The sequence below is a fragment of the Phalaenopsis equestris genome, unplaced genomic scaffold, assembly GCF_001263595.1.
Source record: "Phalaenopsis equestris unplaced genomic scaffold, ASM126359v1 Scaffold000080, whole genome shotgun sequence".
Lineage (NCBI taxonomy): Eukaryota > Viridiplantae > Streptophyta > Magnoliopsida > Asparagales > Orchidaceae > Phalaenopsis > Phalaenopsis equestris.
Window position 1 is genome coordinate 194,858 of NW_018164522.1, and position 24,388 is coordinate 219,245.

The window sequence follows — 24,388 nt, forward strand, 5'->3', positions numbered from 1 at the left end:
CAATTTAAATTCTAAACTCTGACATCATCTCTTTCCAATGAACAAGTTCAATAGTATTTTGAACATTAACTGTTACTCTACGTATGGTCTTAATTATGACTGCACAAGCCATTTCTTTTTAATCTAATAGGATATTTAAGACAAGACATTTGATTGGCTTAATGTAATGAATCAAATTTAGCATATATTCTATTAAGTTTAATATCAGTAATATTAAATGACTCATGAGTTCTTCTTACACGATTAAAAACGGGATCAAACAAAACACACTTATATAGAATTATAATTATCTTCATGATACCAAGTTGTTGCAATTGCACATTTTTTTATAAAATTTCATAATAATTTATCTCATCAGCGGAATTTGTATTTCCTCTAATGCATACACCAAAATTATGTCTTTTTTTTTTATTTAAACTAAGATCTTATATAAAATCTAGTCATTCACGTCAAAATTTGGCCACACATTCACACTTCTCACAAGTTCCCAAGCACTATAAAGTAGGTACTAACTCTTAATTCCATTGCTCCGATGATGAGCCTATTAACTACATATTAATAAGAAAGTGTAGTTAATGCACTTAACCCAGAAAATAGATGTGTACTTAAGATATTTTATATGAAATTTAAACCATATTAGAAAAAAATTTTCAATATTTTTGTTAATATTATTGTCATCATCCAAGTTGAACCTAATGAATAACCTGGAATCAAAATTGGAATTTTCACAATCAAATGAAAGTCATATTTGACTTGTATATACAATTATCAAATATTAAATGAACGGTTTTACTCAAAAAAAAGTTTGAACTAATCGAAGTTGATAAGAACATAGATTGTTGATGCCCTCAATTCCTAGTCATTCAGGTAGGATGAATGCATCTACCTGATGCCTCTCTATTGGAAAATACATAACACAGTTGATGCGGGCTTAACACCTTCGACATCATTGCTGTGTGTTGGTAGCTTAAAGTAAAAAAAACAAACTCAGTAATCTTCTATAACAAATATACATTATGTATTGAGCCTTCAAGACTTTATTTTTCATAGTTGTTTTTAAGTTTGTTCAAAAATATCTAGAATCATAAAAAAATAAAAAAGATATGGTAAACACATTATTCAAATTATTAAGCATTATGTATACTTATCTTTCAAATAGATACATCCATTTATACTATATTGGATTCCTCAACATTAACCAAAATAGAGATGTTTAAGTAGATGAATATGTGAGGCCGCCTGGCTATACTGTATGAAACCATCAACACATAAATAAATATAATATTATGTGAGTCAGCAAAAAAAATCGACATAGATAAGATTGAAGCGCTTCCTTGATTCTCCATCTGATTTCCAAAAGTTTCCTTTGCTAACTCTTTCTTAGAGTCCGTTTGGCACAGCTGCAGGTGCGCTGCCCCAGGAAGTTGCTGCAGGGAAGCTGACTGTCTGTTTGATACAGCTGTGTGAAAATAGCTGCAGAACAGTTGTTTCTAGAAAAATGACAATTATATCATTGTTTAGTAAAATTGTTTAAAAGAGGACTGTAACAATAAAATTTTTTGAGCTCCAAAAACAAAATTTATTATGTAATAAATTAGTAAAACTTCAACGTGTTAACTATGTAATAAATTTAATTATTGGGTAATTAGTTATTAATTGTTATTTAATAAAAATTTATTGATTAATATATTTTAAAATATTAACTTGTTAGATATGTGAGCATATGAAATAAAAGACTTGTTATAGGAATGTTGTTATATTCGGTGGCACGATTGTTTTAAAAATATATTTCCATTTAGGATTTCACATATTATAAATAAACTAATCAATTTAACTATTTTTTATCAAATATCGATGGTAATTAAAGAAAGCCAATTAAAGGGATGTGTGCCTAATTTTTTTCCCCAAGTTGAAACACACTGTCATTCATAACTTTTATAACATAAATGTTAAAAGTCATGAATATCAATCTTTGATGCTCAAACACAAATACATTAATTTTTCATTTAAGTCATGGATATGTAAACATAAATGTTGCTAAAAAAAAATAAAATGCGAGTTATAGTACCCCTTTCTGCTATATATCACAACAAAAATTCATCGTTTACATAACAAAAGATTTAAGGGGGATACATGACTACTGTTAATCCCAAACTTCAACGATAACAGTGCAGAATTACATAAACGCATCTCAAGTAAACAATAGCATCAGGAGAGCAAGAAAAACTCTAAAATTATTACAATGATATTTAGTAAAATAATTATATTATTTTTAACATTAACACGATGTAGCTCCCGTGTCAGACTTTGCTCAAGTGATGTTCTCCATTCTCGATTAACATCATCTGGGGAATCAATCGAACCGTCTGCCCAACGGAAGAATCTGTACTGTTCGGCAATGCTCCATGGGCAGGTATAGAACTTCCTCCCGTAGCTGTGTTGTTGGCGTGACATCAGCAGTGAGGGTTTAAGGCCACAGTGACAGTGTTCGTCGGGATGTCCCGGAAATCCGTAAGCTCATCTTCTCCTGAGTGCAATAAAAAAGGAAATAACATTCCAGGTGTAACAAGATCTTTATTTGTAAATAACTCATTTTATTAGTACGACAGAAATATACATTGAATGAGAACATTTACAAAGCATAAGAAATTGAGATATGCATTAATACAAATATGAATTTCGATTTACAGCGACTAAATAAAATAAAATTAAATAAACCAATAAAGAGAAAGGATTTAACGTGGTTCAGTCATGCAGACTTACATCCACGAGAAATGAATCAAATATATTCATTACTGTAATAAAACAAAAATATACATCGCTTCCACTCAATAATGTCTCATTGTCAATGCTAAGAGATGAAAAGTAGACCATTTTCATACATTTACAACATATTCCTTTTCTGATAAAAAAAATAAAATGATGCTTTCCATATAGCTTTGCCAGAACAGGACGAAGGCGTGTTGTTCTAATTGTCTGAATTCTTTTGAGCAGCTTAACAAGAAAGTTATAAATCTTGTTTCATTCTTGCCACCAAACAACCTTGGAGAGCATGATCTCTTCTGGTTAGCTATGATCTCTTTGATCTCTTCTGGTTAGCTGAATGAGTTGAGCAAATGTTTATGTATTTATATATGAAAGTTCAGGTGTTAGAAGATAGAAGTTTAGGTTTCATCCTTACAATCATAGACTTCCCCAATGGTAGAAGTTGCAGCAACATGAGGCAAAGTCACTCCCATGTTATAAATGTTCTCATAAAAACCTACAAAACTCATCAGATTTCGAGTATAAATATTCATTGCAGTTAATGTTTACAGGTTTCCAAATCAGCCTCAAATTCATTGCACTTAATTTTAACAGGTTTCCAAAACATCCCCATTGGACTGCATTCAATATTAATTGCATTTTAAAGAGAGCAGGTTTCCTTGGTAATGGAAACAATGGTTGCTTAAAAGTTAAAGTCATCCTAGAGTGCCTCACCAGAATCCAAACTCCCAACAATGTCTTACTCCATAGCTTTACAGAAAATCTAAATAAATTATATGCAATCAAGCTTCAATGGATAAGAAATGCACAAAAAAATAATTAATACTTTAGAACATTCAAGAGTATTGATGTGTAGCATGATATGATTGTAAATGCCCCTAAAAATAAGATTTGTGGGGTTAACTGCGCCAGAACAGAAGAAAGGCATGCTGTCTCAATTTCCAGAATATTACCAAAGGAAGGCACGATAAAATAGAACTGCTTCCAGGTACGGGTTACATAAACAAAGCACTCAATTTGCAAAATATAATGAGGGTTGAACACAAATTTATACGCCCAGCTTCTCAAAGTTCATTCAAAGTTGAAATTGCTTCATCAAACCGATGCAAACAGCTATATTGTGGCAACTCACGGCCAGTTTTGCAACTTTTGGAGGTCACAGATATTAGAAATGTAAACACATAAGAATATTATGACAATTTCCAATCACACCACTCAATTTTTACTACTAAATCTAAAACCTGAACTTGAAAAAGTGCAAATATATAAAGAAGTTTATAAATCCTACTTCATTCTTGCCACCAAACAACCTTGGAGAGCATGATCTCTTCTCATCAGCTCTATGAGTTCTCAGCTCTATGAGTTGTGTAAAGTGATATGTATGTACATATGAAAGTTCTTGTGTTAGATTTGCAAATGCAGAAAGAATAAAAAAATACTTTAGAAGATCCAAAAGTTTTGACGAGTGTTGCATGAAATGTTTGTAAATGCCCCTAAAAGGTTGATTCTCGTGGAATTAGCTTTGTCATAATAGCCCCTAAAAAGTTGATTCCCGTGGAATTAGCTTTGTCATAATAGATCAAAGGCATGTTGTCCCAATTTCTTGAATTCTTTTGAGCAGCTTAACAAGAAATTTATAAATCCTACTTTATTCTTGCCACCGAACAACCTTGGAGAGCATGATCTCTTCTCGTCAGCTCTATGAGTTGTGCAAAGTGATATATATGTACATATGAAGGTTCAGGTGTTAAATTTGCAAATGCAGAAAGAAAAAAAAAAAACTTTAGAAGATCCAAAAGTTTTGATGAGTGTTGCATGAAATGTTTGTAAATGCCCCTAAAAAGTTGATTCACATGGAATTAGCTTCGCCAGAACAGAACGACATGTTGTCCTAATTTCCTGAATTCTTTTGAGCAGTTTAACAAGAAATTTATAAATTCTACTTCATTATTGCCACCAAACAAACTTGGAGAGCATGATCTCTTATGGTCAGCTCTATGAGTTGTGCAAAGCGATTTGTATGTATATAAGAAAGTTCAGGTGTTAGATTTGTAAATGCAGTAACTTCTCAAATGAGGCAAAAGAACCAGCATATACACCAACATATACATTGTTACCTTAACTTCACCATTGTTACCCAAATACATATACATTGTCACCTAAACTTCACCATTGTAATAAGATCTTTATTTGTAAATGTCAAATTTTATTAGTACGATAGATTCATATTCCCTTGCATACATACCACTCAGCAGAAGAGAAATAAAGAATCTCTCACACACATATCATACAATTCCTTTGTGCTTGCATACACCTAAACTTTAATAACATCAAGGAAAGCAATGAAATAATTTGCACATATTCCAAATGCTTTCAAATTTGCATTTATTACAAAAGCCCTTTCACCTACATTTCACGGTGAGATTAAAGTGAAAAGAAAATAATGTGTATACTCCAAATGCTTTAAAGCTATGCTACTATGCAAATTAAAAGCATATAGTCCAAATCTGCATCAAAATGATGCTCCAATGCAAATTATTTGCACATATTCCAAAAGCTTTCAATAACAAAATTTATATTTTAAGTTAAATTTTTCTTCATTTTCTTAACAGAACCATTACAAAAAATGTGACACCACAAAGTGCAAAAATTATGTTATGTAACCCTAATTATATGGACAATATTCACCCTCCAACCAATTCATCTGTAAAATGTTCTTGAATGGACGACATTTCATTTGCATCTTCCCCCTCCTTCGTGCAAATGGTGGTCGTTCTCCCCTTAGGGGAGAGAATGACCGATGCGGTATTCAAAAGCTTCAGCCGGGACTTCCTGTTCATTCTTTTTGGCATTGTCAATATCAAATTGAGATGGGTGTCGCCTAATGAAGTTGTGCAACGCCATCGTCGCTATTACAATTTATACTTATTTGGGAAATGGGTAAGTTGGCATATCGCGCAATATCACTCATTTTTTTTCCAAACGTTAAATGTCCTCTCGATGACCCCTCTCAATGATGAATGTCTTTTGTTGAATATCTCATTCCTATTTCGAGTAACATTGTTTGCTCTTTCGAAGTTTGGTATATGGTACTGGTGTTAGCGAAGGGTTTAAGGTACCCTCACTGCATAGGGTAGTCGGCATCCACCAAATAATACTTTCCTGTAGAGTTCCACTTTAATTTTAACATATAAAGTGAGAAACAAATGTATGTCGGTAAGCAACGTACCGGACGGAGGGTGAGGAAAGTTAAAGTGAGGATTCCTTGTAGCACTCTTAAAACTTTTACTGTCGTGTGCGCTACCCTCCCAGCCAGACATGACGAACATAAAACACATGTTGAAGTCATAGACGGCCATGAAATTCTGAGTTAGAGTTCCAGTGCGACCAATAAATACAATTTTCTCATTATTTGAAACTCGTGCATCAACGTGGGTACCATCTATTGCACCAATGCACTCCTAAACAAATATTATGTCATGTGAGCAAATGATATTGTAGCACCAAACAAAATGAAGTTGAGAAATTACTTTGAAGTAAGGCATGTATCGTGCATCGTGTCGAATCTCCAACGAAGTGTATGAAAACGTTGGATCGATTGACTTTATGACAATCTTGTACAGGCTAACGAGAGCATTCAACCCCACTGAAAGGCATCTGCTTATCGTTTCCGATGAGTGTTGAAAGTGTTCCATCGCAGCACGAATTGACTCGTTCTGTGATAATATGCACATAGTCAATGTCAAGACCTCACAGTCAGTCATCCTTGATGACCCAAGTAAGCCATGAGATCGACTCAATTTTGCTAATAGATCTCGAAAGACTTCCTGCGTCATGCGAAACATGTTACTGAATCTTCTTGGATGCCCTGTTAGCATTTCTCCTACACATTTGTCCCCGATATAAGATGATGTATAATGCGGAGCGCGTGCAATGTATGTGTTGTAATATTCCATGACCAAGTTAATTGTTGTAGTTCTCCTTCGATGTCGTTCTTGTTCCGAGTCCATGCCCTTGTTAACTGTACATGTAATCTCAAACGTGGAATTATGACTTATTAAAATTTGTACAAAATGACCACACAAACATTGTATATATGTATGAAGTAGCACTAAAAAAATAGAATATGCCAACAAATGTAATGCAATAAAATATAAGGGCTTTAAAGAAGATAAATAAAATGTCGTCGGGGAAATTCAAATGTCTCACACAGCAATAATTGAAATAAGATAGTCTCGAAGCAAATTAGAAGTTCTAAAATAACAAGCAATGATCACAAATTGTCTCTAAATAGCAAAATAAGCATATGTGTCATCAAAAACAACAAGCATACGGGCATAGAAATGACGTAGATACGCCACCCGTCGTTCTTTTGCAATTGCAGTTAAAAAATCTTGTTGGACGAAATCTTGAAGCAACTCCACAGCAAAGTAGAAGAGATCTACATCCTCTGCAATCTCAATATCATCTTCTAAGATTTTCACAACTTCGTTAATAAAAAGCTTTTGAACTTTATGAGGGGCGTCATTGAAAGAGTCCATCAAATATGATATATGGTTCCTGATAGAAGATGCTCCACCCATTTTTTTACTCATCAAACGAGCACGTTTCGAACGATTCGTGGATTGGATTTCAAGAATATCATGGCTTTGGAAATCGGGTGAATCAGCAGATAAACTAACAACGACATTTTTAGGGGTGCAACCAAATCCAGTCTCGCTTGGAGTGCAAGCATATTTTTCTGTTGCAACCACCCCACTAAACATTTGGTCAAATTTCTCCTCCAACTTCGGCTCTATACCAGCGACTGAATTTCTTCGCTCCTGGGACCACCTGAAGAAAAACATGTAAACCATATTACTGAAATGAATTAAATGACATAAATTATACGGAATGCAAAACGCCTTACTGCAAGTCTTTCTGTCCACCACTCCTCCAGAGTGTCAATTGTTCACTTGATCGGATCCTAACCCAAGCCCGTGGATCTACTTTTCAAATCTTTCCAAATTTTCCAATTTTTTTTTCAGTTGATCTCATTTGTTCTTTAGCTGCAGCCTGTCGTACTCTCTGTCAGTACGTCTTTGAAATTTTTTATAATATTTTGTCACCCTCCTTATCAAAGAAGATAGTAGCTCTATTGTCCATTTTAATTTCTTTTAGACAAAGGTCACAAAATATATTTTTTATGTTTTTTTCCCATAGCGCAGATGTACCAAGCTCTTTATTTTTATTAGTCATCTTACTACTATGATAAAGATGAACATTGGAAAAAAGTAGTGACACTATTTATAAACTTACTATTCACTTTAATGATATAAACATGAATAATAAATAACATTAATAATAGTAAAAAAATAAACAAGTTAAGTAGCTAGAAGAATGACACAACAATTAACGTGGTTCGGTCGAATTGACCTATATCCACAGGGAAAGAATCAGAGCTCTTTATTAGAAATAAAAGTTAACAAACATAGTTTACAACTAACATTTCACGACTTCACATAATAAAAAAATAAAAGAGCTTAAAAGCAAATGTTTTGAAACTTTCATACATACCATCCAATTTGACTACACACCATACCATCACTTTTTATCACTTCTTTTTTCTTCCCTTTGCCCCAAGTAAACTAATGTTTTCATGTAGCTCCACGAAAAGGCTAAAGGGGATCAACATATTGATCTCAACATAACATCAACATCTATTTCAAAATGTTGAGTCTTTAGGATATTTTTGATAGCTTGGGAGAAATATTCCCTACTTGGATATGTACTTCTAAAAAAATAGGGAGCTAATAAGAAATATTCTCAAATGGATATATACTTCTATGTGGAAACATCAATCTAAATTCGTTAATACCTCCATTATCAATCTCCATGCTAATGAAACAAGTAGTCATATACCAAAAATAACTATCATTAGCAATCTACTATTTTTAGCCAACAAAATAAACCACTTATAAAATAACAGATAAAGAAACATATTGTGATAAACGAAAATACATCCATTTTGTCATTTTCTCCATTACCAATCACCATGATGCAAATTCCTGAGCTATCACCAAAGATGCAACACGGTATTAAACCCTAAACACTTCCAATATAAACATTAAAAAGTCTTTTTTTCGGAATTACAGACAATCTAACTGAAACCAGAGCACCCAAAAAATCGCACATAACCGAAACACCGCAAGGGCAGCTTCACAGAGCAACCAAAAAGCAAAAGATAATCTAAATGAAAGAACAAAGCAACCACAAATATTCCTTCCAGCATAACCCCAAATCTAACAGGATAGCTAAAATAGGGTCACGGCGTTATCTCTTTCATGATCGAACAACCAGCATAACCTCATAAGACATTCCAAATTAACCCAACAAGAGATCCTTGCGATAAAACCAACTTCTAGATCTAAGGAAACCCTTACAAGAACGGGAAGGAAGATGAGAAGTATATTTTATACCCTTGTTGTGAGTAGATTACGAGAACAGGAAGAGAAGATGAGGAAAGGAGAAGCACAGGAACGGTCACCGGTCGGAGAAGATAAGGGGGAGGGACGAAGCTCTCGGCCTCTCTGAAATCTCGCGTTCTAGGGCAAAGGGGCACTTGGGTAAAAAACGAGTTTGAAAAACTGGGCAGCAGCTCTTAACTGGCTGCTCGGCTTTCGCTCGGTACCGCGGAAAGCGGCGCAGGCCCGCCGAAACAAACGCGAAATCAAAATAAAAATATGTGGGGCAGCACCACGCCGCAGTGTCGCCGCCCACTAAACGGACCCTAAATCATTTGCTCTACCAGGCAATGTTTAGGGTGCTGGCCTGGCTTGTTTGACGTGTGGTGGCTTATTTAGGCTATGCCATTAAAAAGGGCTACAACAAGCATAATGCTGCCAGGATTTGGAGAATGAACAATGCTTTTGCATGGGATTTTATGGCTTTATGAAGATGTTAATGGTTGTGTAATAATGTAATTCAACCATCAAGACGCATTCCCTTGAGCACTTATACTAAATTTTGTACTTACACATACAAAAGTTGATTTTTTTTAAATCAACACAGCAACAATACAGATTATCCACATAGCAAAGGAAAAAATTCACAAAAAAAGGTGTGTAGTTGTGGGCAGGCCACTCAATGGAAGGATGTATCTGTCTCTTAGACATACAAAAGTTGTTCAACAGGAGCAATTGTTACTATCATGAATATTACATTATTGTTTTCAATTCCTAGCTAAAATTATGATCTACAACTTGTGATTGGTCCCATCCTAGCTTGTGTGCTACATCAAGGTGTATCTGGTTCTTGTGCGTTGCTCATTCATTTGATTATGACACCAAGGTGTTAAAAGGATGGTATATGTTGTTCATTGTGGCGGAGCTGTTTGGAGAGGGGGTAAGCTCTTGTCCTCTTTTCACATGGTGCGGTTAATGTCGTTATATTGTGTTTTTGATTGACAGTAACATATTTCAGTGAACCTCTCCCTCTGTTCATGTTGGTTCTAAAGCAAATTTGTTTGCTATTCAGTCCTGAAGCATTTAGTTACAAGCTCAAATTTTTTTTTTTGCTGAATTATTTACCTTATGATGAAAATGTGAGTCGGTCCTAAAGCATTTGGTTACAAGTGCTTCTAAGCAAATATTGGATTAAAATGAAAGTAGGGACACTGCACGCATCTTACAGTTTTCACCAAATCAATGGAAGCAATTTTGAAATATCTTGCATTCTTAAAGTAATTGGTGGCACGGGCTTTTGATTTTTATTACGAAACACCTTGCATTCTGAAAGATTCTTTAATTAATTAGTGGATAAGCAAGGCATATGACTTTATTAATGGCAGGGGCTTTTGATTTTCAAGGCATATGAGTGGTAATACATCGCCACTTCAAAACATTGCTTAAAATCTCATTTGTGGTTTTCTGACTGGGTTGCTCGATTTCCTTACTAGGTTTCCTAGCCTGGTTGCTATCTACCTTGCCCAGTTTCCAGGTTTTCTTGGTGTTGGTTTGGTTTCTACATGTCCAGGACCTACACTTAAAATTGCATATATGTCATACAATTCTGGTGTGTTGGTCGAATTTAAATATATATCATTCCAAAATGTATTATGTATGAGGCATATGTTGAGGCCTCAACCATATATTGAGACAATTGTTTAGGCATATATTGAGACATATATGCAGGCATATATGATCCCGTTAAGCAAACAATCGATGCTCCAGATGAATGGTGGGTTGAGAGATTGGAGGTAATAATTACATTCTCATTTTGAACATTTTAATATTTTTAATTTTCCTTGTAATTGTATTTCTCCCTTTTGTTTTTATACCCACAAAATAGTGAGCACTTCATTTTATTTTTTTTAACTGACCTGTAACAGTTTGAGGCTTTTGTTCTATCTATTATTTTTCATATACAGTTCTGTTGCAAATAATTTTATCAAAGAGGGGCAGAATGGTCATTTATCCAACAACAGCTGTCAGTAAGTTGTTCTGAATGAGCTGCCTCAAACAACAAGCCAGCTTATCCTGATAATCTGCAGATTATCAGAATAATCTGCTTATCAGCAGATTATAAATAATCTGATTATAATTGCCCCAAACAGACCTTAAGTGGGTTTAGCTACATGAATCATTTATCCACTAAGTTTGGCTACATGAATCCTTTATCTCCACTGTGTCTTATTGAGTGTCATTGCACATGTTTAGCAGTATACATAAATGTGTTGTTAACCTCATTTTGATGTTTTCCTTACTCCTAGAGCCTAGAATCTAGCCATAGAACATTTCTATCAACTATCTTAGAAGACTAGTAACGGGACCCACAACATTTACAAACTTGAACCATCTCTTAACTCTTTTGCTAGGCCTTACAAGGGTGGTCCTAGGTCATCCCCATTTGGTCGAGTGGTTATGATTTTGAGTTGTCACCAACTGGTTGGGTGGCTAGGATCATGTACCATCACCGTTGGGTTAAGTGGCTAGGACCAACACGTCTGGGCCCGAAAAGAGTTCCTATAGGGTTTAAAATTCTTAGGGCGCCCATTATTACTTTCACACATCCGTGCATACAGATGTCACAATTCGCATATTCGTCCACACAAATATCATAATTCGCGTCACTTACACTTGTAAAAAGTTCACAATTATTCAAAATGTAAATCAATTTTTGAAACAATCGATCACGGACTAAAATTTGAAGAAAATTGAATTTGACGCATTTTTCACTCAATCTTCGACGAAGTTGTTCGAACGACCCCGGATGATGAAACAGACTGCGCCGGCGCGTCCGGAACGTCAAAATTACCTAGAAAGAACATCCATTTTGCTAGGGTTCCGAGCACGAATAAATCACGTGCAAATTATATATTTAAATAATATAATATAATAAAACAAAATAAAATAATAATAAATTATAATAAATAACAAAAATCCTTAAATCCCTACTCACGCACGCAGCCACTCTCCCCCATTCAAACCGAACTCGATCTCCTTCTTCCCAGTCGCGACCCAGGCGTGCCCTAGCTCCCGCGCTCCTCTCCTGCTCGCGATCCTTCGCGATCGAGCCTGGTTCTGTTGTCCTTTTCGGTCGGTTCTCCTCGCCCGAGCCCTAGCCTCCCGATCCTCTCCTCCATTCGCCAGTGAGCCGACCGACTCCTCTTCTTCTGCACAAGCCGCCCGGCCAACCAGCTCCCCCATATGCGAAGCCTAGCCGACCCTCCCTCTTCCCTAAGTCGCCTGCTCTCTTTCTCCCTAAATGCTTCTCCTCCTCTCCCATCATCTTATTTGGGCACCTTAGGGCTGGTAGGTGGAGGTGCCTTTCTTTCTTCTTCCTTACCTATAAAAGCCTTACCTAGGGTAAGTTCTTGCTGTTGTTGCAGCTTTGGAGAAGAGGAAGTGCTGTCAAATTCTCTTTAAGTTGGTGTTTGTTGCCCTTGGAATCCTGTAACTTGTTTTCATTTCTTTTTTTAGGTCAACCAAGTGAGGTATCTATGACTTCATTTCTCTCTTAGCTATTTCTTAATGCACTACTTGTTGGTTGGTTTGTTTTGACTTAATGCTTCTCTCGGCTGAGTACAAAAAAAAAAAAAAAGAGAAAGAGAAGAGGAAGGAAGAAAAAGAATGCTTATGCTGAAATTTTAATTTGTTAGCTTGTTTGTTGGTGTTTATGACAAGATTTCTCTACTCTTTGTATTTCTTTTTTAAGTTCTTTAAAAAAAAGTTTTGAAAAAAAAAAAGATCCCTTGCTTCTTACTTTACAAGCTTGATCATTTAAAAAAAAGGGAAGGGGTTGCATATGCTTGGAATTTCGATGGATCATGCACTCACGGACGCCGCATTTTGTGCGCATCGCACCACGTACGATTTTGACTTGAATTGACTTGCTTGTGGGCGAACTCATCCGGACAACCCCGAATGACGAAACGGACTACACGGATGCGTCCGAGATGTCTACTTTAGCTAGGAAGGACACCCATATCACCATTGTTCCGCGCGTGAGCAATTAGCACGAAAATCAATGCATATTTTTTAATTAGGGGGGTGCAGGCATGGGCTCAACCTAGGTCCAGCTCGGGTTCGATTTGGGCTGGATTCGAGCTGAACACGGACTAATCACCACAGCTCACATATTTTCAAAATTCAAATTTCAAAGTTCAAATTAATCATTTAATCTCATATTAATTGTGTTAAATTGAAAGTTAATATTTACATAATGAGCATTCCCCCACAAGAAAAGTATTTAATTTAGCGCCTAATGCCTGTAACTGATACTCGCGTTTATACCTCAAAGGCTCGATCACACTCCTGGATTTTTATTATCATCTCTCCCTCTCCTTCCTCTTCCTCTCTGCCTCACGCATCGAAACCCTCGCATCCACTTCCTTTCTTCCTCTGCTCAATCACGCCCGTCTTTTCCTCGCCAGAGACAGTCGACGCCCTCTACTCCAGTTCGAAAACTCCTCCAGCTGGCCAGCTCCTCTACTCCCGCAGGCCTGCTCGCCTCTGCGAACCGAAGCATTCGGCCCCACTCTTCTGCTCAATTCGGCTCTCCCACTTGCCTCACCTGCTCTGCGAACTGAGGCCGCTCCTCCTCTGCTCGCCTGCTCCTCCTTTGCGACTCGATCGCATCTCTAGGCGAAGCTCTTGCTCGCCTCCCTCGCTTGACCGAACTCCCTCTTCAGCCCGACTCCCTCCTTCCTCGCTTGATCGAAGCCACAGACCCCCGCCTTCTTCTCTGCGCCGAAGACCCTCGCTTCTTCCTCTCCCGCCGAAATCTTCTATTCAATGCTCCCTCACTTCTCTCGCAAGTTGAGTAAGACCCTAAAAAAGGCATTCGACTTCATCAAAGGTTTGTGCCCTCCTAATGTATTGTTTTTTGATTCACTTTCTCGGAGCTTGCTGATTCAATCATACATGTTTTCAAAACCCAAATAAATTCCATATTCTTAAGAGTAACTATTTTAATTATGCCCAAAGAAGATTCATTTGCTTTGAATCTAAAATTTTCATGTGTTTAATCTCAAATTGGTGCAAATCAGAAATCAACATACATGTATATTTACTTTTGAGAAGATTTAAGGCTCTTGGTTTCGCTGCTCCTCTCTCTATAGACTTTTGTCTTCCTGTTTATCTCCTTGACTGCATCTTTTCCATTTCGTTCTATTTACATCTTGCTTAAGCAAAATTAAGTGAGGAATGATTTCTATCTTTCTTTGCTCATTGAAGGTTCTAAGTTGATAGATGAAAGTTTGGTCATAGCTATGCACTCCGGATGAGTATTTGTTCATGGACATAATTAATTACATATCCAGCATACAATTCCTCGGGAATTTTTTTAGATCTAACACTATGAGTTTTAATTCATTTGTGGATGTGTCACTTTACCTGTCATTTTGAGAGCTGCAAGGTGGTGTTTTGATTTTCGAAATTGTTGTTTGAAGTCATTGAGAACTGTAGAAGTGTTGATTGGAAGTTGATCTTTGTTGTAATTATCTGTTTGGAAGCTGTTAATCAATGTAGAAGTGTTGTTCGAGGTTTATAATTGTTGTGAGAACTGTTTGGAAGTTGTTCTTTACTGTAAGTGGCTATTTGGAAGTTGTTCATTACTAAAACTGTCTGTTTGGAAACTGTTAATCATTGTAGAGGTGTTGTCCATTGTTGTATAAGTGTTGGGAGGGAGAGCTGTAGGAGAGTTGTAGGGTGTCGTTTAAGCTTCCTAGTTGTTGTTCGTAATCGTAGGAAAAAGTTGGAGCACTGTTCGGAGTTCCTAGTTGATGTTTGGATTCGTAGAAAGTCATACAAGTGTTGTGTAGTGTTCCATACTGTTGTTTGGATTCGTAGAAAGTCATACAAATGCTGTGTAGTGTTGCATATTGCTCTCCGGAGCTGCTAGTTGCTATCCGGAGTTGTTAATTGTTGCCCGGAGCCGTAGGACGTCATAGGATCACCGTACATTCTTGCTAGTTGCTGCCCGGAGCAGTAGAAGATCGTAGGATCACCGTACAAGCTTGCTAGTTATTATCCGGAGTTGTAGGAAGTCTTATGATCACCTGTTTAGAGTTCCTCGTTGTTGTTACGACTTGTTTTGTTGCTTACTGTTTTTCTTCTTCTTTCTGCAATTTATTTAAATTCCCTGCAAATTATATTATGTTTTGTGAGTTAAACAAACAGCAGGGATAGCAGCAGCAGATACGTCAGATATGCAGGTACATTTTATTTATTTTTTTTTATTTTATCACTGCAATTTACTCTTGTTATAATATATCATGCAGGCACTGGTTGCGATTTCATTGACAAAACAAAACAATTTTAAAAAATTAAACAAGATTTTTAAAAAAAATAAAAAAAGAACATAACACGTTATTTTGAATTTATGGTAGTCCTCAGATGAGGTAACCGACAATTGCTAATGATATCTCCCTAGTTTAAATGAGCTTAACAACTCGTTTAAATTAAGAAAATTTAAAAGAAAATAGTAGTATCGGAACGAGGGAACCTTGGGATCCTAATTGGTGTCGTTCTAATTAACTTTATCCCCCTCATAATACTTGAATAACAACAAAATCAAAACTTCAGAACATACCTGGTAAAACATTTTGAACCTTAGACTTTAGGACTGCTATTTCGACAAGGAGCTTAGAGTCATCTTTGTGGGCAACACGGCAAGGAGCTTGGATTGAGCAACAAGAGGACCTTCTTCAACAATATCTCTTTATCCTTAGTCTAACTAATAACTCATAGGACTTCGAGGTAGCTCACCCAGCGCGACATAAATCCTCACACCTTCTTTAGGCTCCTGTGCAACCATGTTGTGCAACGTAAGTCCTAACTCATCTTAGGCTCCGAGGTTGTCGTCCGGTACGACGTAAACTCTTCTATCTTTGCGGGCTAATTTCATAATCAGATATTATGCAAATGTAAATCTCAAATAATAAAATTTGGCAGCATTAAACACCTAAATAACATTGTCTTCAAAACTCAGCCACACATTATGATAGTTTGGGAAGTCACTGAGGTTTCTCCTCAGAATCTGTGATATCTCCTACATTCTCCTTTCTTCGGACTCTTAAAAATAATTATTTCTATTTAAGTCACTCCTACTTGATTTTCACGTCCTACCGTGAAAACATAAACCTTAAAATCTTGAAGACTAGTACCTCTGATTATTATTGAGAAATTTCTCAAGTGACCCCCGTCATTTGTGATGTAATTAACTGTAGGAGTTTGCCTTTATAGAAAACTTGAAACCCAGGTAAAATAAACTCTATTTAATCTTTATATTAAATAAGAGAACTTGTCAGTCACACCTAAAAGATTCGTAAGTCAAACGAATGTCACAAATCTTTTAGCTTGCAGAATTGGGTCCATCGCCACGGAATACACTTAGCTTTCGGGAAGATATAATCTTCGCGATATCAGACACGATTATGCAAACTATTAAACAAATGAGATCAATTTGTTTTCATTTTTTGAAAATTAAAACATACTACTTTCAAAACTCAAACTATATACCTCTTATATTAAATTAAATTTCAAAATTATTTTCAATTTTCAAAAATAAAAAAAAATTTGACCGATAATTTCTGGCGACTCCGCTGGGAACTAGTTTCTCTCTCCATTTTGATCAAAAGGTTTTGTCTTCATACATCATTAAAGTGTCCATGTCCCCCATGGGTCAGAGTTACATTCTTCCGTTGGCATGCCTCGCTCATTTCTTTCTTAAGCAGGTATAATCAACTCTTTTGGATTTTGGAGTTATCTGTTTAAACATCTTTCAACAAAAGGGTTCTAGAATCTTTAAGGTGTAGTGTAGGTTGGACCCCCAATAGGTGTTGCAGGTTAAGAGTGGCCTATCGAAGCGAGTTCGATGCGAAGTCAACCCTCCAAATCTCAGATCGGGTCCTACGCTTCATTCCTCCTTGGGTTTGACTTGTTGCGAACAAGTTAAACCGGAATTTTACTTTCACAATCCTTCATTCAAACTCCAAACATAATGCAAAATTTGAAACAAAATGCTCATGAATAAATTTCAAGGAATGTCAAGTTCATAAGACAAGTGCGTTAACTTGAGTGCTTTTGCTGAAATTACAAGGTGCGGGACGTCATTGACTTCCGGAAATACTTCAAATTACAGGGATAATGTCTTCACCAAAGTTAATCTTTTTTTTCGCTGCCGAAATGGAGTTTGTAGAGCGAGCTGTCTGACTTGGCAGTCAATAAGTTTGGGCAAGGATTCGATGATATTGAAGCCAAATTCGGGAATGTTGTCGTCGCAATGATGAGTCTGAAACAAACAGGACCAATGAGCCTGTTGTCGAGTTTAATTTGAAGTTTGCTAAGGAATTTCCCCCTCTAAGGAGGGTATTGCTTGAAAAGAACTATTGTTACTGTAAAGTCTGCTGCCATATTACCCTAAATCCTAATTCAGTTTCTAAAAAAACCCTAATGGGAATTAACAAAATTAAGTAAAAGAATAGAAAGATCTAACCCAAAATGCATTCAAAAAGTATGATCACTGTTTAAAAATGCGCAATTTGAGGCACTCAATGAGGCCCATCTTAGTGCAATTTTGAAGAAAAATGCTTCGAGTTGTACGCTTCAAGCAATTTGGGGAGGCATATACCTCACATTGGTTGAAATTCACCTCGCTCAATTCAACTAAGGCGTAAGCCTCTCACGCTTAGGTTTTCTTCCCCTCCATATTAAATTGTTTGAAAGCAATTTGATGCACCCACACACGCAAGAGCTCCCCTCTCTCCAGTTAAGCTTCCCAGCGTTGCCACTTGCTACATCTGCCGCCAAAGCCGCCACCGCCATTTGTTGCTTCCGCCGCCAATGGCAGCAGCGCCACCACTTCTTCTGCTACAACAATCGCATACTACTGTTACAGTTGCATGTTGCTCCTACTGAAGCCACCGACGTTTATTGTTTCTACTACCACTGCACCGCCAATTTCTCCTTTTGCTATAGTTATGGTTTGTTGCTTCTGCTTTTGATTATTTATTATATTCTTATTTAAATCTGAGTTATTATCTCAATTGGACAATATGAGTGAAAAAAATTTACTTTGTTAAACTCATCTTATATCTTACTTTGATATTTTATGTTACTTCATTACATATTTTATGTTTGTTTGATGACTTGACTAGATGATGTTTATATTATATTTTTATTGTATGCAAGTTGTTACATGACATTTTATTGTTTATGTAATTGATTATCTCATATAAACACAATTTGTCAATTTTTACCATGCTAGAATGTTAATGTATTTCTTTACTATATATATATATATATATATATATATATATTATAAGTTATGAAACTAATATATTATTTTTATCCTTTTATTTTACGTAATTGTAAAACTGTGAGGCTTATGCCTCATATCACTTTGAAGCTAACCATCACCTCACAAGCTAAAAATATCTTAATACACAATTGTGCAACTTTAAACATTGGGCATGATAAATAAAATTTAAATAAATCCTAAATAAAATTAAGATTTGTTTCAAAAAAATGATCACAAAGTACAAATCCGACAAAACATAGGATTTATTTGATGAAATCTCAAAATAGTTGTTATAAAGCTAAACGAGGAGTTTTACCTTCAATTCAATGGAGAAAATGATATTAAAGTGCATTTTAATTGAAACTTGGTGGCGATAGTGCAGAACGGAACTCACCGACTAATAGAGAGAAATGAGGGAAGGAAAACAGGTATGACAAAAAAGAGAAACTGGAGGGAAAATTGATAGATTATCAGCCTATTTTTGGTTTGAAATTTCGTCGAAAAAATTGTCATAGACAAGTGACATGAACCTACAGAATTTTCATATCTATTTCAATTGAAACAATCCGACTAAAAATCAGTCGTAATATTCAAAGTTAATTTATTAATAATTTTTTTGTTGGTAATTCCGGTGTGTGCTTTTACTGTAGTGTACGCCAATATGCTTGATTAACGCGTAGTGTCAAAACACAAGTAAGAAAGCACATGGATAAAAATTTAGATCAAGAAAGAAAGCAACTCTAAGAGAACACTGAGATTAAAGAATGGCTTTCCATTAAAAAAAATATTGATTTTGATAAGATAATTAAATAGAAGATATCATGACTTTATTTAATAAATCTACCACATGTTTATATTGGATGCCTTACCTGAGCATTGAAGTTCTTACTTTGCATTGATTATGTCACCAAGTTTTGTGATGAGCCAAGTGAAAAACATCATCTTCATTGTTCATAAGATGTGTCAGGATCCAATCTCTTGCGGCTGCCAATGGGGCTACAGGGTTAAATAATGCAGTGCTATAATATAAGAAAATCTCTCCTTTGAGGATGAAAAAATAAAATTTCAAATGGAAAGCTATTGCATCTATATAAAATACCTGCTCAACCATTTAAAAGCCAATCAAGTATTGCATACAAAAACTTCAGTAACCATGTTGGAACATCAAGTTACTTCAATTCAAAAAGGAAATTGCCAGAGCCAAAACTTATTTGTATCAAACACAAGATGCTCTATAGAATCAACAAATCCCCCTCAACACAGAGAAATCAGCCACCAACCTTTCCTTCTGTGATCGGAAGCAAGGAAGCAAACTTATCTAGTTGTCCAAATCTGCTGACATATTCTAGCAACAGAGAAACTGCAACGAAAGATGGGGCAATGCCTTTCACAATAATTTCTTTCAACAGTTGAACTGCTTCTACAATCTCACCTCTAATACAAAATCCTTGCAGAATAGCGAAGTAGCTAGCTATATTTACAGGTAGGCCCCTATTCTCCATCTGCATTACCAAATGTTTAGCTTCAACTAACCTCATACTTCTACAATATGTAACAAGCATATGTGAGTACAGATTAAGATCAGGTTCAATCTCATTTTCACTCATGTGAAGAATCAAATTCTCCACATCATGGAATTTACCTAGCTTACACATCCCACCTAAGAGAATGCTATAAGTAGAGACATCAAGTTTCACCCCTATCTGAGCCATCTCCTCAAGCAAGTTTGCCATACTTTCAAGGTCCCCCACTCTACATAGCCCATCCATCAATGTGTTAAATGTAATCACATTTGGTTTCAGACCCTGCTTCTCCATTCTGCATAACAACAACTTAGCAGCCTTAACATTTCCAATTTTACAGTATCCATCCATAAGAGTATTATAAGTTATAACATCAGGTTTGGAACCTTTACAGACAATCACCTGCAAAAGCTTCATAGCCTCCTCCATGTTTCCTGATTTGCAAAATCCACGGATCAATGTATTGTATGCAACAATGTTATTTACAATTCCTTCATCTTCCATTTGGCTAAAGACGGAAACTGCATCCTCAAGTCTTCCTTTAATACAGAATCCATCAATCAAAGTACTGTATGTAAACTCATTAGGGCGTAATCCTTTTTCCTTTAGCATATCGATAACCCTCTTTGCCTCCTCTAATCTCCCCTCTTTACAAAATGATGTAATAATTCCTGTATAAGTAATTACATTTGGGCTGAGTCCACAGCATTGCATCTCCTCGATCATTTCTATAGCTTTTTCAAACTGCCCATCCAAAGCAAGCCCATGAATGAGGGCAGAGTAAGTTCTCTCACTTGGAAACAAACCATTTTCTAACATCTCATAAAAAAGAATCTGTGCTTCAGCAAGCCTATTCTTTCTGCACAGACTGCTTAAAAAGCCAGTGCAAGTAACCACATTTGGCATGACTCCAAGTTTTCTCAACCTGGAATACAAGGCATTAGCTGATTTCAGTTTACCTTCAGCACACAGCCCAGCCAAAACACAGTTGTAGGTAATGCTGCTAGGAACCAAACCAAGAATCAGCATTTGATTAATCAACTGCAAGCCAATTTCAGAATTCAAAGACTTACAAACATAAACAATAAGTATCGAAAAAGTTCTACTGTTTGGACTTGGCCCATTCTTCTTGATCCGATCAAAAACTCCAAACGCATCAACAATCCTACCTATGCGACAAAAACCCTTGATCAGAGTATTGCATGAAACAATCGTCGGAGTATAAGACCACATCGTTATTTCGTCGAACACCTTCCTTGCAAAGTCCACGCGCCCGCATTCTGCGTAGCAATTGATCAAAATGTTGAGCGTGACGACATCGGGTGCCACGCCAGAGCGTCGCATGGAGTTGTAAAGCGAAATGGTGGAATCGAATCGCCGAAATTTGTTCAGGGAAGAGAGGACGAGATTAAATGAGAGGAGGGATGGAGGGTTAGGGTCTGCTTCCAAACAGTGGATGAGGAGAGACAGTGCGTCATCGATCATGCCGCAGGATAAGCAGCATCGGATTCGGGATTCAATATCGGCCGGCGAAAGGTGTATCGGAGAGTTAGGAGCAGGGTAAGGGCTGCATGAGAAGGGGAGAGAAACCCTAACAGAGAAAGAAAGGGCTCTGCTCCATTTTACAAGCATTAGGTATTGGAGGGAAGCAGTCGATGACAGTGGAGACAGCGTTGAGTAGTTTGGGCGAATGTTTGGCTCATTTGTCCAACTGAGATAAGGGCGAGCTGCGGAGTTGGGTTATGGAAGCTGTAGCATATTGGAACTCGGCGGCTGACAGAATATCACAGGTAGGGGATGATGAGGCCGAGCGAGCCTTAAAATTTTGTTCGAGTGAAGTTGGAATCACTCAAAATTTTAAATTGGGGTGTTTTTTTTTTTTTTTTTTTTAAAAAATTAAGAAAAAAATTTAAAATAATTTAAAATTTTTAATTGTAATATGTGATTTTTAGCCATAAGTAATTTCATAACTTCTCAAGATGATTCAAATTGAATTTTCTTAATTTAAATTTATATGTGCATGTGATGCATAATTGACACTCGACAATATGTTACAGCCAGATAACTATAGTTATTGTGACCTCATTCTACCTTCGGAATTGAGGGTGTGATGTTCTCTAAGGTGCAATGGAAGGCTTTTTGAAACTTCTTCATTATTGCATATTTCAATTTGTGTGATTATTACAATTAGATCTTAGCTCTTTTATTACCTTTGGCAGAAGCCTTGTCATTCCAATGGCCTTTCTGGCAACCAATTACTGTATATCAAAATATGATCGCACGAATCTCGAGAAAATTCAACGAATCACACTGAATAGATATCAAAGGATTGCATTGGGAAAGTCAAAAAATAGAAACATCAAGCATCGTTTCATTTGGTCAGAACCATGGGCCAACCATACGAAAGTACATCCAAATGAAAGAACAAGAAACACCTAATCCAAGGGACAACCATTTATAATCAGCTCCCTCAATTGATTTTGGGATTTTTCATAAAGATGGCCAAAGGGCACCCCATTGAATATCTGTCCAATCCTTTGTGAAAGCTCCTAATCCAAAGAAAAAGTACATTTTAGGTTATAGTGATATATTCTCTGTCTAATGGTCTAGGTTTATTCTATCAGCAAAAGGGCCTCTGTTAAGGATTCTCTCGAGAAGGTCGACCGAAGACCTTTCAGCCAACTGAAGACCCTCCAGCCTACCGAATGACAATAACAGTGGGCCATTAAATGCTCTTCTTCAAGCATTATTATAATAATAAATAAATAAAATCATAAATATAAAACCACACAAGTCTTAGTCTCAACCTAAGTGTGTGAAGTTCTAATTTCAATTGAACCAAACTAATAATTATTTTATGACAATTCACCTCTCATCTCCACTAATATTTAAGTCCATATGTGAAGTTCTAATTTCTATTGAACCAAACTAACAAATAATTTATGACAATTCACCTCTCATCTCAACTAATATTTAAGCCCATTCCCATTTACCTTAAAATATAAACATTATTTTTATTTTGAATATCAATTACTCTATAAGGATAAACTTTAATTCTTGTGATAGAACCTGGTTATTTTGATTTCAATTTATCCAGAAGTAACTGTAATCACAAATTAAATAGAAGAAATTCATATCCAAATTCAAATTATTTTCTAATAAATTTTTTATCATGCCATTTTTTACTTTGCTTCTTATAAATCTTAGCATTAGCATAAACTTGTAATATAATCTCGTCCAATTCATTTAATTTTAGTAATCTTTTTCTCTTATGAAGCTTTAAATTAAAATTCAATTTATTTAATTGCCAAAATGTTTTATGTTATAGCTCAACCTATAAGGAGCCATCACGATTAATATTTTACATATTTCTCTATATGCCAATAATGTATCATCTAAACTTAAAGATAAATTTTTCATATATGGATTGACTATTTTTTCTAAAATATTTTTAATCTCTATATTTCAAATTTTAGCTTGTCCACTTTTTTAAAAGTGATGGACAATTACAAATTTATGTTTAATTTGAAACATTTAACTAATGCCTAAAATATCTTATCATATGAATAACTTTCTTTGTCACTTGTAATAACCTCTCAATTTTCTAATATGTTAAATTTTTTTTCTTAAGAACTTAATCATCAAATTCGAAACATTAACTTATACTATCACTTTTTTCCATCATTTAAAGGTACAGATTATTTTTATCAATAATTATTTATTTTCAAATGAGAGAATGAATTATACCATGAAGTAGAATCCTTATATATCAAATATTATTACCTCTAATGTATAATTCATTGGCCTTTCATCCTTTTTAGATATGTTGCAATCATATTTCCAAATATAGTCATGAACATCCCTAAAAAGGGTATGCATATGTAATCCAATTTAAAAATTATTAAAAATATTTTTAATCCCCTAAAATGCCCTCTATATTTTGAATTATGACATTGACTAAAAATACTCTCTACTTTCTTCATGAGGAAACATCTTCTAATGATTTGATAACTACGCATTTTAAATAATTAAAGCTCATTGAAGAAATAGAGCTTGACATCATATGTGTTTTTTTTTTTTTTTTGTTATATGAAAAATCAAGTAGTAGAACATCACTAACAAGATAGTTAAAAAAAATTAACATATATTATTACATATCCCCTACTTAATTTTCTATTCATTTTTATCATGAATTTTAAAAATCAATTTCTCACAACATAAGGATACATGTGATGAGTTTGGGCTTAGCATACTTCTTAATTTAACTATATTTAAATATAGCATGATATGTACAAATACTCACTTTTAATCCAATTAAT

At 35.5% G+C, this 24,388-nt stretch overlaps 2 protein-coding genes across 2 annotated transcripts; both read right to left on the reverse strand.

The window, feature by feature from the left end:
- Positions 1-2,453: 2,453 nt before the first annotated feature.
- LOC110019812 lies at positions 2,454-6,847 on the reverse strand. The gene is made up of 3 exons (XM_020717652.1): positions 6,297-6,847; positions 5,996-6,227; positions 2,454-2,527 (listed from the first exon to the last, which is right to left on the reverse strand). The coding sequence occupies exons 1-3, from the start codon at positions 6,774-6,776 to the stop codon at positions 2,454-2,456; spliced, it is 786 nt and encodes a 261-aa protein (XP_020573311.1). The 5' UTR covers positions 6,777-6,847.
- A 12,568-nt stretch (positions 6,848-19,415) lies between these two features.
- Positions 19,416-21,865, reverse strand: LOC110019817 (pentatricopeptide repeat-containing protein At1g62914, mitochondrial-like). Its single transcript, XM_020717655.1, has 2 exons — positions 19,646-21,865; positions 19,416-19,542 (listed from the first exon to the last, which is right to left on the reverse strand). The coding sequence occupies exon 1, from the start codon at positions 21,699-21,701 to the stop codon at positions 19,815-19,817; it is 1,887 nt and encodes a 628-aa protein (XP_020573314.1). The 5' UTR covers positions 21,702-21,865; the 3' UTR covers positions 19,416-19,542; positions 19,646-19,814.
- Positions 21,866-24,388: the final 2,523 nt, after the last annotated feature.